The 17117-nt window shown below is 52.1% G+C and overlaps 2 protein-coding genes across 2 annotated transcripts in view; both read left to right on the forward strand.

Annotated features, from left to right (window-relative positions):
- The window catches only part of LOC108158229 (serine protease filzig), a 42239-nt gene extending 35595 nt beyond the window's left edge, over positions 1-6644 (forward strand). The window contains exons 2-8 of the mRNA XM_033398208.1: positions 1005-3730; positions 3785-5129; positions 5569-5755; positions 5841-6025; positions 6101-6216; positions 6286-6405; positions 6480-6644. Coding sequence (XP_033254099.1) covers positions 1005-3730; positions 3785-5129; positions 5569-5755; positions 5841-6025; positions 6101-6216; positions 6286-6405; positions 6480-6644 — 4844 coding nt within the window. The remainder of the gene's footprint in view (positions 1-1004; positions 3731-3784; positions 5130-5568; positions 5756-5840; positions 6026-6100; positions 6217-6285; positions 6406-6479) is intronic.
- An 8530-nt stretch (positions 6645-15174) lies between these two features.
- On the forward strand, positions 15175-16657 carry LOC117193034. The gene is made up of 4 exons (XM_033397768.1): positions 15175-15355; positions 16020-16266; positions 16327-16432; positions 16493-16657. Exons 1-4 carry the CDS (start codon positions 15175-15177, stop codon positions 16514-16516), a joined length of 558 nt encoding a protein of 185 aa, XP_033253659.1. The 3' UTR covers positions 16517-16657.
- The last annotated feature ends 460 nt before the right edge of the window (positions 16658-17117 follow it).

Raw genomic sequence — 17117 nt, forward strand, 5'->3', positions numbered from 1 at the left:
AGCCCCAGAACCTATCCCGCCATTGAGGACTTTGCTCCAGTTTAACGACCAAACATTGACACAGTCCGCGGCGCGCATTGCGATTGTCCACAATCCGTCCGCGAGGTGTTAATTTGTCAGCATAAACCCGTCACAAGTGGAGCACGGCTCGGCTGCTTTCCCACATCTGCGTTTAATTGCTGTCAAAATGAATTTCGGCCCAAATGTCAAGAGCCAAGAGAATGGCCAACTACGGCAAATACCCTTTACTTTGTCAGGGAACTGCTACACCATGTGGATTATGGAAAGGATGATTATCGAACAACCCAAAGTAGTGCTTAAAGGGTATTCGAAGCTTCGACCTGCATTCTCCTGCACTCTCCAGCACTGGCGGACCTCTCGTCATTTGCCAAATGAGTTGGAAAAACTGTGAAGTGCATTGCACCGGCCCACACCTAGCACCTGGGCCTGGAATGAACTACCAGTTGGCACTCGTACTCGCAACTTTCTGCCAGCCACCGGAGTTCCAGCCACTTTCACTTGGCTGCGGCCCGTTCCGAGTGGAGCTTTCTGTGGTGATTGCTGGATTTCGGGTAGCTTCAGCAGCCCACAGAACAGGGAAAACGCTGCCCCGCTGTAAATTGAGTTTATTAGTTTTTGCTACCCGAGGCGGCTGTTGCCGCTTCGTCTTAATTAGCACCGAAAGAAGCAGTTAGATACCTAGAAATATGCATGCTATAAACCAATAGAAAATAATTAAGATTGTCACTTTTATTGAGGCAACTGCACATTCGCAGCATTTCGACTATGGACGCCAGTTATAATCCAATCAACTACAGTTGACTGGCCAGACCTGAGCTGAGTGACATCTTAATTAAGCTTTGGCCAGGGGCGAATGAAATTCGGCTTGAAGATTATTGGCAATACACGAAATCTTGATTTCATTACATGAAACTGAAAACATTTCTCTGTATTTCTGGATTCCTTAACTAATCCTAACCTAACCATTTGGTGGCTCTTTGCAGCTGGACGCAAACTGTTTGGCGGCTACCGCATCACCCCCAAGCACTGCCGGGCCACGAAGACGCTGCCCAGCTCCGATCCCCGCGCGAATGGCCACACAATCTGCATGTTCAATCACGAGTGCGCCCAACGGGGCGGCGAGGTGGTGGGTGCCTGCATGGATGGCTTCCTGTTCGGGGCCTGCTGCCAGATCCCACCCACTCACGAGCTGGCCAGCACTCTGATCAATGAGGCACAGAACGCCTACCTCCAGCAGCACCAACAGCAGCAGCAGCACCAGCACCAGAAGTTGCAGCAGGCGGCGGAGTCCTCCTACGAGCAGCACCAGCAGACGCTGAACAGAGCTGAGCAGACGGCGCCGCAGCCCCCTCAGAATATCTACGATCAACAGAACCTGAACAAGGTCTACCAGCAGTTGAGCAGCATCAGCGCCAGTCCCAGCAGCAGCAGCAGCAGCCCTCCCAGCAACAACTACAGCGTGGAGCAGGAGCAGGAGCCGGAACCGGAACCGGAGCCCCAGCCAGAGCCAAAGCCCGAGCACCCCAAGAACGAGCTTGTGTATGGCAGCAGCACCTCCACAGAGGTATCCACACAGTCGCAGTCATCGTCCTCTAGCATTGAGTTCGAGCAGGAGCCACCTGCTCAGCAGTCGGCCAACGAGGTGATCATTCAAACTGATCTCAATGTGCAGAAGGTTCAGCAACAGCAGCAGCAGCAGCAGCAGACCATTCTGCCACCCACTGTCCATGTGCACAAGCACTCGGTGACCATTAACTCGCCCTCGTCGCCGCCGCAAAACGATGACTTTGTGATGCAGGTACTCAGCACCTTGCCCCCGGAGCATGCCGACGATCATCGCATCTTCTTCACCACGGAAGTGCCCATGAAGATAGCCAGCGGCTTGCAGGAGCAGACCAGCTCCGAGTCCAGCTCCTTCGAGGAGGCCCCGGCCACGACGCCAGCCACAAAAAAACCCACAGTGAAGCCAAAGCCAAAGCCCAAGCCGAAGCCCGTGCCTCAGTTGGCGGAGACCATGAAGCGACCCATCCACCAGCAGCAGCAACAGCAGCAGCAACAGCAGCAGCAACAGCAGCAACAACAGCAGCAGCAGACAGCGAAACCTCATCCTCAGCCGAAGCCTACGAATGTGCACCATCACAATCATCTCATACTGGACGGAGGAGAGTTCACCCACAGCGACATCACCCATCCGGGAGCCGATGCCGATCTCGTCGAGGATCTGCAGTTCTCCACCGGCTACGGACCTCAGCCTCTATACGCGGATCCGCCACAACAGGTGAAACAGCAGCAGCCGGCAGAACAGAGCTACATTTCCAAGCGGCCAGCAGCAGGCACCACAGTTTCCTCGATCACCACCTACGTGGACTCCATCGAGTCGATCATCCTGCAGCTGAACAACACCAGCCATGGACTCAGCTACAATGTCGTCAGCCAGCAGACGTCCACGTATGGCTATGGAGGCCAGACTGCGGCTCATAGCGAGGCTCCAGCAGAGGCGATCACTGCCCAACCACCGCCTCCCAGCTACTACCAGGAGAGCGCAGCCAGTGAGGCAGAAAAGGTCCAGGACTACGGCTACACGACTACAATCAACTACGATGCCATCTACGACAAGGTGTCCGAGGAGCTGGATGCATTCGCAGCAGCCAGCCAGTCGGCTGAGTCGCAAACAGAGCGTCCCGGCTACGGGGAGAACACCTCCGCAGTGTTCGAGGATCACACCATGCCCGCCAATAGCTACCACGATGCCTTGGCTGATGCTGCTCCCCAGACCTCAGAGTTCAACAAGATGCCCGTGCCGGTCATGGGCGTTGCCTATCCCGTGGACATGTCCTACATGGAGGAGGAAGAGAACGAGGCAGCGGCAGCAGGCGGCTACGGCCAGCTGAGCAGCGGCTCCTACGAGGCGAACACCGAGTCCAACTATCAGAAGCTGTCCACTGTCCAAACGGAGCAGCCCCAGCCCGTCCCCACCTACGTGCGCCCCACGACCAATGCCAACAAGCCCAATCGTCCCGTTGCCTCGTACATCGGCATGGTCACGATGCAGAACTACAACCAGCAGCAGCAGCACCAACAGCCATCGGGAGGCGACCAATACCAATCCCAGCTGCCCGCGGAGGTGTCTGTGTCCTCGCACACCACAAAAGTGCAGGAGCAGTACGACGAGACCTCGCACGGCTATCAGCCGCAGACGACCACGCCTGGTTATGCCTCCTCCACCCAACTGGCAGCCCAGTTGGCCTCCCTGCCGCAGCGTCCGCAGTGCGACAGTGTCCTGGAAGATACTGCATCCTCGGAGCGTCCCGTGCTGATCACGGCCAGTCCCAGACCCCGGCCCAAGCCTAGCACAAAGCGGCCGGGCGTGAAGCGACCCATCAGCCAGGAGAACCCCAAAAAGAAGCCACATCCCCAGGCCAGCAGCAGCTACGATTCCGGAGAATCACCCATCACGCACATCCAGATCAAGAAACCCTCGTCCAGCTACAACAAGGACCAGGAGACGCAACAGTCTGGCTATCCCAGGCCAGCAGTCGGAGCGGGCTACGATCAGACCACAGCATCGACGACAGTGACCAGCTACGATGAGCCAGCACGTCCGGGCATCAACTATGATCAGCCAGATCCACCCTCGGCTCCAGCCTCCGGCTCCGGCTACGATCAGCCAGAGGCTCCAACCTCCAGCTACGGGCAAGGCCAACCAGCGGCTCCACTCGCACAATATGATCAACCAGCGCCACAGCCCCATCCGGAGCTTCAGCCATCCCTGAGCTACAATGAGCTGTCGGTGGCCAGTTCTCCGGGTCGCCAGCCCTCCACATCGAAGCCGATTGCCACCAGCTATGTGACCGGACCCAGCACTCCCCGTCCGCCTGCCACCGTGGACTACCACTACGACAACGTTCCGCCCCTGTTCATGGCCGACGACAAGTTGGACGCGTTCATCCAGAGCACGGTGGAGAATATTGTGGGCTCCACACCGGGCAACTATCGGCCGCCGCTGGTGGCAACTGCATCGACGCCAGCCTACGCACAGCGACCCACAAGCAGCAGTGGCACCTACGGAGGCCACAAGAAGCCTGGTTTCGTCCAGATCAATGGCTCACCGAGACCGCCGCGTCCGACGGTGCTGATCACGCCCAAGCCCATGGCTATCAACAACCTGGCCTCCACCACAGGGGGCTCGTTTGTGTACAACCAGATAGTGACCCGACGACCAGGAGGTGCACCGGTTAGCTCCAACGACTTCGAGGATCCGGGCTACTTTGGCGGCAGCCCCGCGCACGTGTCCTTCACGCAGTCCTCAACGGAATCGTCTTACGCCGTGCCCTCAGACGACAAGCCCGCTTTCCCAGGATACTTCGGGCCAACGCCTTCGTATCCGGCCTTCTCGGTGCCCGGAGAGAAGGTGGGCCAGAATGTGATGGAGGAGACCTACACCTCGCCGAACGATTTTGTCAACTTCCCGCCGGTGCGCAACCCGAATCTGAACATGTCCGCCGCCTCCAGCGCCGTGACCAGTGACCTGGATCTCTCCACGCCCGCCTTCGTCGAGGATGTGGTGCTGAAGGACAAGATGCACACGCTGGTCCACAAGCTGGTGGCCTCGCTCCAGGGCAACTCCGAGGCTCTGGCCGACATGATTGACGAGCCTACGGGCAACAACTCCGCCGCCACGTATCAGGCGGGAGCTGGGGCTGGAGGAGCAACCACTGCCACCCGCAAGCCCACGCGAAAGCCCGTGAGAGTGGCCTCCACTGCCAAGCCTAAGGCCACCACCAAGAAACCCGTGACTCGAGTCTCCACCAAAGCCCCCAACAAGAAGGCATCGGCTAGCAGCACCACCCGCAAGCCAGGCGGAACTCGGCGCACCACCCTGGCCCCCAAGACGACCGTCAGCACCAGAAAACCGGGCGCCCCGAAGAAGCCCACAAAACGCGTGAGCAGCACCGTGAAGACGACGACCGTGAGCTCGGCCCGGCCCGCCGACGATGAGATCGTGGACGAGGAGGACGAGGAGGATGTCAATCCGAATCCCAGCGACAACGAAATCGATCAGGGATCGACGCTCAGCTCCTACGGCGGAACGAATGGCCGCAAGATCCGTAAGTGTTGAGTGAATGAAGCATGGACCCGAAACAACTGTCTCTTTCTCTCTCTCTTTCTTGTTTTCTCTCGCTCATGCCTATAACCATCGCTTCCAATCCGAACCCATACCCGATACTCCCGATCCTTCTCCCCCATGGCATTTACAATTGTTCCCAATTTTAGCGCGTCGCAAGAACAAAAGAAGAAACCCAAAACCCGCTTAGATCCCAAGAACCCAAACCCAAACAAACCCCACCCAGTTCTATGCCCCCATCCGTTCCCGATCCATGTATTCTTCCTATATAGCAATACACGTTGTTCTATGCTTTCTCTTTAACACTCCATCTCTCAATCTGAATCACAATCCATCTCTCGATCGATCGCTCTCTCTCTCGCTGTCTGTCTTGCTCTGAACTATCCCCACTCCTAACCTCGCATTTCACTCCCCATCTACAGAATGCGGCGTCCGACCCCACGTCAAGTCCGGCCGCATTGTGGGCGGCAAGGGCTCATCCTTTGGCGCCTTTCCCTGGCAGGTGCTGGTCCGCGAGTCCACCTGGCTGGGCCTGTTCACAAAGAACAAGTGCGGCGGTGTCCTGATCAACAGTCGCTATGTCGTCACCGCTGCCCATTGTCAGCCTGGGTAAGTTTCCTCCCAAAATCTCCAGGCTCCTCATCCATCCACCATCCATCCACCACGATCTCATTGCCTCACTTGATCTCTGCAGCTTTCTGGCCTCTTTGGTGGCCGTCATGGGCGAGTTCGATATCTCCGGCGATTTGGAGAGCAAACGTTCTGTTACCAAGAACGTGAAGCGCGTCATCGTCCACCGTCAATACGATCCGGCCACGTTCGAGAACGATTTGGCTCTCCTGGAGATGGACAGTCCTGTGCAGTTCGATACCCATATAGGTGAGTGGATCACAGCACACAAATTTCCATCCCCAGCCGTTTGAACGTTTTCAACATCTATGTATAACTTTCCAGTTCCCATTTGCATGCCCAATGATGCGGCGGACTTCACTGGACGCATGGCTACAGTGACCGGCTGGGGGCGTCTCAAGTATGGCGGCGGTGTGCCCTCCGTCTTGCAGGCAGTGCAGGTGAGTGCCTTTTACCAAACCAACCAATAAACCGTCCCTTGAATGCATCTTTTAATGACACGACAACAGGTGCCGGTTATCGAGAACAGCGTGTGCCAGGAGATGTTCCACACCGCTGGCCACAACAAGAAGATTCTCAACTCGTTCCTGTGCGCTGGCTATGCCAATGGCCAGAAGGACTCGTGCGAGGTGAGATATCAGGAGATTTGATAGGGGGACCATCAAGAGCGTGTGCTAAAACCTTTTTCTACTTTTGCTGACAGGGTGACAGTGGCGGTCCGTTGGTGTTGCAGCGTCCCGACGGGCGCTACGAGCTAGTCGGAACCGTTTCGCATGGCATCAAGTGTGCGGCGCCATACCTGCCCGGTGTCTACATGCGCACCACCTTCTACAAGCCCTGGTTGCGCAGCATAACAGGAGTCAAATAATAAGCAACATTAAGGGGCAGCATCAGCAAGTGTAAATAGAAAGCATAGTTTAAAGAGTTGCGGATAAAGGCGTGACCCAGACTGTTAAGCATCCACGTCGCATTTCCCATTCTCTCCTCCTTCTCCGTGTCCCTCCAAGCCCCCCCGCCCAAGCATCTATCCTCATTCCATTAGTTTAACGAAAGCGAAAGCGAAAGCGAAATACTCGACAGATATGTAGATTCAAAGATTCAGATACTTTGAGGAGCGTGTTGCCGGTTCTGTGCCTGTTCGAATTCGCGTGCCTAACACTTGTAGAGTCTGAATGAGAATTACTCGTATATTTTAGTAGTTGCACGCTAAGAAGTACGCTAAGAAATATTTATTCTAGTTCTAAGCCTATTTATTTATTTATTTGTAAACCTATTATCGCTGCAGTTTGATTCAACTAAAAAAAATTGTTAATTTTCATAGGCAAATTGTTGTTATGTTCCAGCGAAAGCGAAGAGAGAGCAAAAGAGCAAATGTTTTTAGTTCAATTGAATTTACTAATTTATCTAATTATACGATTAACATTTTATTTTTTTACGTTTTATGTTAATTGTTAAGCGAACGAACAAAGCGATGCGAAAAGAACACCCACAAAACCCAAAAAACAACAAATAATTATTAGTAGAAATATTTCTGCAGTTGAAGTTACGTGTCCTCGAAATCCCCAAGTAATCTTCTTTTCTACTTTGCACTCCCCTCGGTTCCAATAAAAATCCAGCAGCAAATCCAAAAGCATCCACAGTCAATAGAAATGGGGGCAGGGGGTGGATGACCGGATGCCTGAGTGTGCTGCAATTTATGTCAGTCCGAAGCCCCTGGAAACTTATTTTAATACCGTCCAAGGCAGCACAGCATCCATTTGTAGCTGTGCCGTTTGTTGTCAAAAGCCAGCTAAAAAGGAACTCACTAACTGTCACAAGCATACTTCGGAAAACTAAATATTTAAATGGATTTTGTTAACAAATCCCCCTCGCAAATCCGCGATTGGAGCATAATTATAACCAGAATTAACCGAAAATTTTAGATATATAGAGACTGAGTACCAGATATCATAGCGTCGCGGCACGTGTGCCCTCAAAAAGAAAAGCTCGAAATATAAGTAGAAAAAAATCAGTCAAATCAAAGTCCAACCAGGCAGATCTGAAATAAAACTATCCAGTAATATCTTGAAGCTTTTAGTATGAAAAAATATTTATTCTGTCTCTGAATAAATTATCGTTCCCCTGTCGCATCTTTGCGGATGGTCAGAAATGCGCTAAGTGATTGGGCTGTTACTTCTCATTTAAAAAATGTTTTTCTTCGAAGGGCACCACCAACAGGAGGATGGTGGAGAGGGTGAACATAATCATTATTCTAATGCACACAATGTGCGGAAGGTCTTACGGCCCCGGATGGCACTTTTCATCTTATTTAACCGAAAAATTGTGGGTTTTCTTCGTTGAACAATTTTTGCTGCAGGAAAGGAGGGGCAGGTCCTTGTGTGGCAACATTTACATGCGCGTTAAATTTACAATGATGCAAGGATAGCAGTTGTCAAAATTTGTTCAGTGACGCCGGTCAGGGATTGCTGGTAAATCAGTTTCCAAAAATACACCCATTCACAGATACATCCAGCCTGTATTCCCCACAAAAGATGCATTCATCGTCTCCATTGATATTGATTCCTAGGACTTATCCACACGCACACACTTGGATCTGCCACAAAAAACAAACACACTTAATTCATAAATTCCAAGGAAAGCTTGTCGGATGGAAAGCTTTTCCGCGGCAGCCAGCCGACAGGTGTTGCCTCCGCCGTTGCCGTTCGCAGGCATTAGTCGCTGAAAGGACGAGCAGCCAGCAGGTATTGTGCATTTTCCTTAAATCCCGGCTGCGAGTGTTCCAAGTGAAGCGCCTCCTCGACACGTGTGTAAGGTCGGTGTTCTACAAATTTAATATTTCAATAGGTGAAAGGTGCGGCTGTTGATGAAAATAATCGAAATGGAAATGCATTTAAATTCAAAATACCCTCTTCCCAGTGTTTCAGGGTATGTGTGTGTGTGTGTTGGGTGTTATAATTAACAGTGACCTTTGACAGTGTGAAAGTAGATAGCTGAACTGTTTCGGATTTATAATTAGGGACGGGAGATTGGGCTACAGAGCTGTTGAAATTATGTCCATTACACGACCCAATTGGATCACAGTTCACCAGTAAACGGAGAACAGTCAGGGTGAGATTGTGGCTGAAATAATCATTCATGAAAGGCTCGTATTCTGCAACCTGATCAGACAACTTATACCATACCTTTTTAAATGTGAATAAGTAGAGTAGCAAAGTTGTTTGTAATTTTTCAACTGCCAATTATTGGTATGCATTCATATATGCATGTTTTTTATGGGATTGGAAACTATTTATCAAAGACTATGCAATACCAGGATGTTGCATGAAGGACCAAAAAGCTGTTCCATCGCGGGCTTTTTCGTGGGACCCCCGTAGACTGAGAGCGGACGTGGTCTTTTCACCTATGCGTCGTCTGTTTGTCAAAGCCTCGTGCAGCTGAGTCGGTCCCAAAATCCAAGAACAGTAGACACAGTCTGGCGACGCGCAGAAGTCGGTACCAAGAAAGCAAAAACAAAACATGTTGCTGAGACATGACACAGTAAATTTCTGCCCGATTCGCTTGTTCTAAACGGTATGCCCAATAATACAATAATTAATTACATGTCTTGAGCATAAAGAGGAATATTTTCTTTATTGACGAACAGAGGAAGCCAAATAGGTAGCGCGACGACTGTGGTCAGAAACGAAGGATAGCCCGTAGCACGATTCATGAAACGGAAAATTGAAATGGAATCTTCGTATTTTATTTAGCTGAAAAGAATTTTTTCTCGGCACTGGATCTCTTCTTTCCATGATTCCCCATGATTCGATTCGATTCGAACTTAATTCTTTCGCAAAAGTTAGATGATCGTCGGATAGCGGCCTCGGGACCCTGCGGGGTCACAAACTACGGGATGGGATCATGCGGAGGGAACAAGGACAGGTATCACCGAGAACGCCTAGGTAATCGCCGGACAGCGGCCTCAGGATCCGGTCGGTCTACGGACTACTGGATGGAATCACACAGACTCGGGCAAGAGGCGGGAGGAAGGGCAGGGAAGATGAAGCCTCGGGCCTCCAGGCTCCAGGCTCATTAGCCCGTATGCACGTCCAGAGACTCGCTTACCCCTGAACTCCCACGCTTGTATTCGTCGAGAGCCTCCTCTTCCCCGTGGGTGCAGCGTAGATGCAGGATCTCCTCTCCGTAAGTGTAGTATCGATGCAGGGTCTTCTCCCCGTAAGCGCAGCGTCGATGCCGGATCTTCCCCGTGTCACTGATAGCGTTGGCGTGGATCCGGGCCGCCACCTGTTTTTTTTTTACTTTTTCCAAGCCACTCGAATTTTATCCGCAAACACGTCCGACTCCTACGACTCTTTTCTCCTTCCACGTTTTCCCAGCTCAGAGCCGGCGTTCTGCCGGCTCTCCGATCCAGCGTCAGCGTGGGCGGCTAGCGTCGTCATCTTCCGCGGCGGCAGAGGGCCGGCGCCGTCGTTTCCCATCTCTTTCGGCGTCAGTAGCTGCGCCGGTGACTTTCGCCTCTCTTTTCCGCTGCTGGCGCTTCGTTGCTGGATTTGATTGCTGTTCTCAGCGGTCCTCTTCTGCCGTTGCTGCGTTGATGCTGTTATCTTATCTTTTCAGCGCTTCTCCTCTGCCGTTGCTGCGTCGATGCGGGCGGCTCGCTGTTCTCGGCGTTTCTCTTCTGCCGCTGCCGCGTCGATGCCGGCGGCTCGCTGGATCCCGGTGTTTTCCTCATCTCTCTTTGGCCGCTGCTGCGTCGTTTTTGTTGCGTTTGGTTCTCGGCGTATACCTCGTCTCTCTTTTCTTTCTTTTCTTTCCTCCCCGTTTTGGCGTTGGTGCCGTTAGGTTTCGGTTCTCGGTGTATTCCTTGCCGTTGCTGTGTCGGTGCCGTTGGATTTCGATTCTTGGTGTATCCCTCTCCCTCTTTGGCTGCTGCTGCGTCGTTGTCGTTGGGTTTCTGCTTTCTCGGTGTATTCACGCCGTTGCTGCGTCGATGCCGTTGGTTTTCGGTCCTCGGGGTATTCCTCTCTCGTTTTGGCTGCTGCTGCGTCGTTGTTGTTGGGTTTTGGTTCTGAAAAGCCAGTGGCGTCCGCCGTGATCGCGACTTTCCCCCCTTTAAAGAAGATAATAAGCTACGTGGGGCTTAGAGACCCCTCGGGCCGTATAATATATAAAATTAATGTCATGTAGCCTTCGTGGCCTTCCCCCCCCCCCCCCCCCCCCCCCCCCCCCCCCCCCCCCCCCCCCCCCCCCCCCGTAACATAAAACTGAAAAGTCAATAAAGAAAAGTCAAAAATCTTAATTCTAACGCTCCCTCACACCCCCTCCATACTTCGGGGATGCCGAAGAGTGACGGTGACGGCCCGGCTGCGGGTAATTTTGATGCGAAAGCAAGTGCCGTCATGGACTTCCAGTCGCCGGACTCCCAGTCGGTAGGCGCGATCGCGTAAGAATACGGTGATGTTGGATATGAGGTCCCGGGGCAACCGCCGACCTGGCGCGTTGGTCCGCCATTCGGGGGAGCCTCTGCCCATTCCGGGTCGTCCTGCACCGCGGCTACCGTAGGGTGGAGTCGGAGGATCCGCAGCAGGTCGGCCATCTCGCCATACTCCAGCGGGAGGCTCTCTTCGGAGTCGAAGTCAACGACTCCCTCATCGGGACATTGTGGGGGTAGTCCGGCGTGGGCGGCTACGAGGGGAGGCGGGACGTCTTCTGACCCCGACGGGTTGGCTGGTGCCCACTGCTGGTTCGCCTGGGGCGCGATGCCCAGGCTCATGAGGGACCCGGAATCGGACCCTCCGTCGTCGCGTTGGGGTCCTACTTCCCCCCCTGTATCGCTTGCGTGGGACACGTCGGAGTAGTGTGGTCCAGCGCCAGGTTCCAGGTTCCACTCGGCCCAAAGGGGCGAGTCCCATTCGTTCCCGCGAGCCAGTGGGTGTCTGTTCCCTTCGTCCTGCAGCGTGGACGCCAGGCTTTGAGCGTCGCGTATTATCGTCTCGTGCTCGTCGGTGTCCGTTGTCGCGTTGTCGTCGTCGATGGCAGCCCCATAACTCCCGAACCAACGGCGATTCAGGGCGGCGACGTCGTGATTGGGCGCCGAGCGGACACCTGCGGCTGCGAAGCGGCCATCGGGCTCTACTTCCTCTTCGGCGTCGGTCCCCGGGTCCTGGGTTTGTTGGTCGATCCACCCTTGGATGGCTGCCGCGCGCTGGCCCCATGGCATCCTGTCCTGTTGTCGAAGTGTCGCCTATCCGACCCGCCTCAGCTGGGCTTGACGGGAGGCGGATGGCTCATTGCGGTCGACGATCCAGCCGCGAGCCCGGTTTGTCGTTGGTTCGTCGGCAGGTGCCGGGACTTCAGGCAGCTGGTCTCCGCTAGGGTGTCCTTCATGTCTTCAGTCGATTCTAGGGAGAAAATGCCTGTCGGTTAGAACCTGCCTGTCTTAACTAGAAGTATTAATACCCTCCCCCTATCCTGCTTGAGTGGTGCGAGTAAGAAGATGTTAACATTGGGTGTAGTACTTATCTAATCCCATAAGGGGATGTATACGTAGTTTACGGTTTCGTGGGTCGCGGCCCTTACGGGGCGAGGACGTGACGGTAGCGCGCTACCGCAAGTGGCCCTTGCGAAGTCGGCAGGTCATTCAGGTCTCTGCAACGTCGTTGGGTTCTCCTCGGGGTGGTCCACTCCGTGGAACGCCTTTAAGTCGGCTAAACTCGCAGTTTTCCTTCGTTTGCCTTGATGAACCTGTAGTCGAGGTTCACGGTAACTGGGTTAGTCGAGTCTGATCTTCGAAAAGGGTTGCGTTGTCGACCGGCCGCGGCATCGGCTAACGGGGCGAGTTGATAATTCGTTGGGGGTGAGGTGCGAGTTGGTCTACCTTGACCCGCCCATGTCCTTCGAGGCCGTGGTCTTCCAGGCGTAGCGGGTCGTGGTGTAGAGCGATGCTGGTTTCCCGTGGGGTCGTTCGCTCTGATTGAGCCGCACTGCTGTGCATTTCTGATTTGGCTCGCGTCGATCGTGTTATATTTTTAGCGCCGCCGGGTCCATCTCGGTCGGGGCTTAGATGCGTGGTCCTTGTATTGCTGCTGGGTCAGGCGTGGTCGAGGCTTCGATGCGTTGTCCTTGTATTGCTGCTGAGTCTGGCGTGGTCGAAACTTAGAAACGTTGTCCTGATGTTACTGCTGGTTCTGGCGTGGTCGTGGCTTAGCTCCGTTGTCTTGGTAGGGATACTCTGGGTGGTTTTCGAGGCAGACGGACTGGCCCTGGGTGTGTCCAGCGGTGTCGCAGTCGTCTCCGTCGAATCTTCGTTGCTCTGGGTGGTCTTCGAGGCGGACGGACTGGCCCTGGGTGTGTCCAGCGGTGTCGTAGTCGTCTCCGTCGAATCTTCGTTGCTCTGGGTGTTCTTCGAGGCGGACGGACTGGCCCTGGGTGTGTCCAGCGGTGTCGCAGTCGTCTCCGTCGAATCTTCGTTGCTCTGGGTGTTCTTCGAGGCGGACGGACTGGCCCTTGGTGTGTCCAGCGGTGTCGCAGTCGTCTCCGTCGAATCTTCGTTGATGGTTCTGGCGTGGTCGTATCGAATTGCGGGTCGGGTTCGGGTGGCGTTGCTGGGTCTGGCGTGTTCGAGATCTTGGAGCGTTGTCATGGTTACGTTGCTGGGTCTGGCGTGGTCGAGATTCTGGTGCGTTGTCATGGTTACGTTGATGGGTCTGGCGTGGTCGGGGTTCTGGTGCGTTGTCACTGGTACGTTGCTGGGTCTGGCGTGGTCGAGATTCTGGTGCGTTGTCATGGTTACGTTGATGGTTTCCCGGATCGCCCGCTGGGTCAACTGCAAGTACGCTCGTCCGCATTGTATTATGGCCTGGACGCCGCAAAGGAAATCGAGCCCCAGTATGATGTCGTCCACTACCATGGGTAGGACTAATAGAATCACCCGCGTTTCCTGTTGATCCAGACGCCCCTTGACCGAAACTGCTTGCGTCACCTCCTTTGCTGTACCGTCCGCCAGGCGGACGGTAGTCCTTATATTCCGTGCGTTCCCTCCGGTACTTACTTCATGAGCGATGCGTTGACTGACGAACGACCGCGTTGCTCCCGTGTCGAGGGTAGCTGTGAGCGGTACTCCTTCGATGGTTACTAGCGCGGCGATCCAGCCTCCTTCCAAACTTAAGGGATGAGTTACTCCTGGGGCCCTGGAGGTATGTCTCCGATCGGTTCCCCTCCCCGCAATTCCGGCAGGCCCGGCGTGTGTGAAAGGCTTCTCGGGGTCGTTGGCGACGGGAGCGGATCGTATCTTCCAAGCGCTGAAAGTATCGCGGGGGTAGGAAGAACTCCAAGAACTCCTTCCGAAACTCGGTCCATGGCTTGCCTTGCATCTGGAACGTCCTAAGCCACACTTGCAATTTGGATGTCACGCATTAAAGAACATATCGTAATTTTATTTCTGCGCCGAGTTTTATTTAATTCGAAATAATTAGTCGGCCGATTGGGGATAAAAAACATTATCTCCACAAGGCTTTTAATTTCCTCGGGCTGTCACTGGCCATCCCAAAGATTTTGTTGCTTTCTGGCGAGTTTCCACCCACCTCGGCTTTGCCTTTATTTCCAAGCAGAGAAATGAGAAAATGGCCAAATTATCGCGGCTTGGTGGACCTGTCTCGATTTCAGTCATTTGAATCAAAGGTAGTAAGAACTTTGATGTTACGCTGAAGGGTCTTGAGAAGCTGGCAGATGGAACAACAGGCAGAGAGAAAAGGCTCTCAAGGACTCTTCACAAAAATGTTATTCGAGTTGAAGTTTATTTTGAGATTTAAGTTTGCAGGCCACATAGCCTATGCATGATTAATAAATAAACAAGATGTCCTGTGGGAGCTTGGGGCTTAATTGGAACTCTTTCAATTGCCGCTCAGCATTTCGAAGTGGGCGGCATTGTCGGGAGTTGATGAATGAACCAGTGTTAACCGAGCAACAAGCGATTTGCCACACCTACGCATGCATACACACAAACGAATGTATACATACGAGTATATAGAGTCGGGTATATTACGATTTATATGCACCTTTCATCCGGCAATAAAAACGGAGCTCAGGGCGAGAATGGGTCTCTGGGAATGCGTTACACATAAATTAAGTCAGAGCTGGTAATAACACTAAAAGCGAGCCGACAATTTTAATGAGCTGCATGACAGGAGGTGGCACAGATATTGCCTGTGGCAGGCGGCGCATGTTGAATCCAGGTCCCGATGGTGGCCTTATTTGCGACAAGCCAGATTGAAGCCAATTTCGGTAGCAAATGTGCGTGCATAGCGTAAATTTAAATCAAATTGTATATCTCCACAGCTCAGCAGCAACAGCAATTCTGACTTGGACAATGATGTACTAACGTGGCCAAAATGGCCAAAATGAGAAACATTCCGCTGAGGGCAGCCCTTCTGCTGCTCCTCGGCATGGGCATGCAGCTACACCCGTCGATCGCCTCGTCCGCGTTCGCATGCGGCACGGCCTGGCAGCGAACCCTCTTCGGTCGCGATTCGACTCGCAATTTGATGCGAGCAGGAGCCGCGGGAGGCGCATCCCCAACAGGTGAGTGTGGGCGGATGCCGCAGATTGCAGACAATTGAAGCGCTTACTGTGGATGGATTGTAAAATGTTTGTAAAAACATTTAAAAGTTTTATACGTGTAATTGACCATCGAATTTGTGGTTCAACTTTTTGCGTTCCCCTAAACTTTCAGTCGAAACTTCCTGCTAAAATTCGTTATTTGTGTTTGAATAGCTTATTTGTATTGACCTTCCCTTGAATCTCTCGAGTTAAGTCGTCTGGAATATACATTTCCATATGTACATATACCCCCACACACTCAGAGTAAAATGGCAGAGCAAAAATTCACACCCATATTTTGAATAAATATTCGGTTTTTGAAATACAAACATGGCGAAAATATATACAATTCTCTCTGATTTCAATCTGAGTGTATTTAAAAAAAATAAAAATCTATTCAATATGGAGGAAATTTATTGAACTAAATATGAAGTATATTAAATTTAAGTAGTAATTTCTGGGATATTTTTGTATGGAAGCATAGAAAGATTCTTTTTTTCTTATTCGCGAATTTTGTTGTCCACAGCATCAGAGTTCATATGTTTGGAGAACCTTTAAAAATAATTCAGTACTGTGCTCTCATATTTAACAATGAAAAACTGCAGCATGCCGCAGGGCGTCGGAGCTGTGTTCCCGGCTAATTGAAACTGGTGGCAAGTGTTCTGTTATGTTGACCGCAATAAAGGGGAAAGTTCAAAGTTCAGGCCGATACTCAAATTAATCAACGGGTCGCGCGACCGCCCCTGCCTGGTCAGCGAAGAGGGCATCTGGCGGTGCGAGATCGAGTCGGAGTCCAGCGCTGCTCCGTCGCTGCTGGAGGAGATGTTCGGGGTGAGGCGGAAGCAGCCGCTAGGCAGTGATTGCAATAGCAGCAGCGATTGCCAGATGGTCAAGTTAGTCCAGGAGAACTTGCCTCAGGGCTGGGTATCATCTGTCTTCTGTCCATCTTTCAGCGGGATGTGCTGCCAGCAGCAGCGACTGAATCATCGGGCTAGCATCAAGCGGATCTGCGGCTACTTCCGCGACGCCTTCGACTGTGTGGACATGGTTGGAGCAGAGGTGAGGGGTCGGCGGAGATCGCGTTAAGATTAATCCCCTTAAATATTTGCCAACCAACAGCACCCACAGCATCGTCGCTATTAAAGATCTCCGGCAGCTGGAAGTGAAGCTGCAGGCGCACAGGCACGGCATAGAAATATTAATTCAAGTGACGAAGAAGACCCAGCTAAATGACGGAAAACACGACTACCGATACGAGTATATGATGGATATACAATACACAAAGAAGTACCTATATATATATGTACATTACTGAAACATATCAAATTTTTAAACAAATACATATACTATAATTCTGTAAGTTTGCGAAGTTTAGAGCAAAATTTCTGCGTATATATATACATATAATAATGAATACTTATTCCCTTCGGTCACTTTGAAACTCGGGAACCATAATCCAGTTACTCGAAATGGTTTTAGAAATCTAAATGTGTTTTTCGTAGACTCCCTAAAATATACTGACAGGCATTCAATGTTATTAGCCCCAAAATTATTGCAATACAAGTTTACATTATTTAACCAGCAATTAATTATTAAATCGTTTCAAGTCTAAATGTAAATAGAACACTTAATTAATAACGCAAAGTCCATAAGCATAGACGTGATAATTCTGTTTCCAATTCTGGCATGTTATTTAACGATTCCAGAACTAAACTGAAGACCAAATTAATATCCACAGGTAAGA

Source organism: Drosophila miranda, assembly GCF_003369915.1.
Source record: "Drosophila miranda strain MSH22 chromosome Y unlocalized genomic scaffold, D.miranda_PacBio2.1 Contig_Y2_pilon, whole genome shotgun sequence".
Taxonomy (NCBI): domain Eukaryota; kingdom Metazoa; phylum Arthropoda; class Insecta; order Diptera; family Drosophilidae; genus Drosophila; species Drosophila miranda.

Excerpts from the sequence above, each read along its gene's own strand:
- LOC117193034 (XM_033397768.1), top strand. The coding sequence starts at position 15,175 with ATGAGAAACATTCCGCTGAGGGCAGCCCTTCTGCTGCTCCTCGGCATG. Across the intron at positions 16,267-16,326 it reads AGCGATTGCCAGATGGTCAA|CGGGATGTGCTGCCAGCAGC; the intron begins GTTAGTCCAGGA and ends TCCATCTTTCAG. Across the intron at positions 16,433-16,492 it reads TGGACATGGTTGGAGCAGAG|CACCCACAGCATCGTCGCTA; the intron begins GTGAGGGGTCGG and ends GCCAACCAACAG.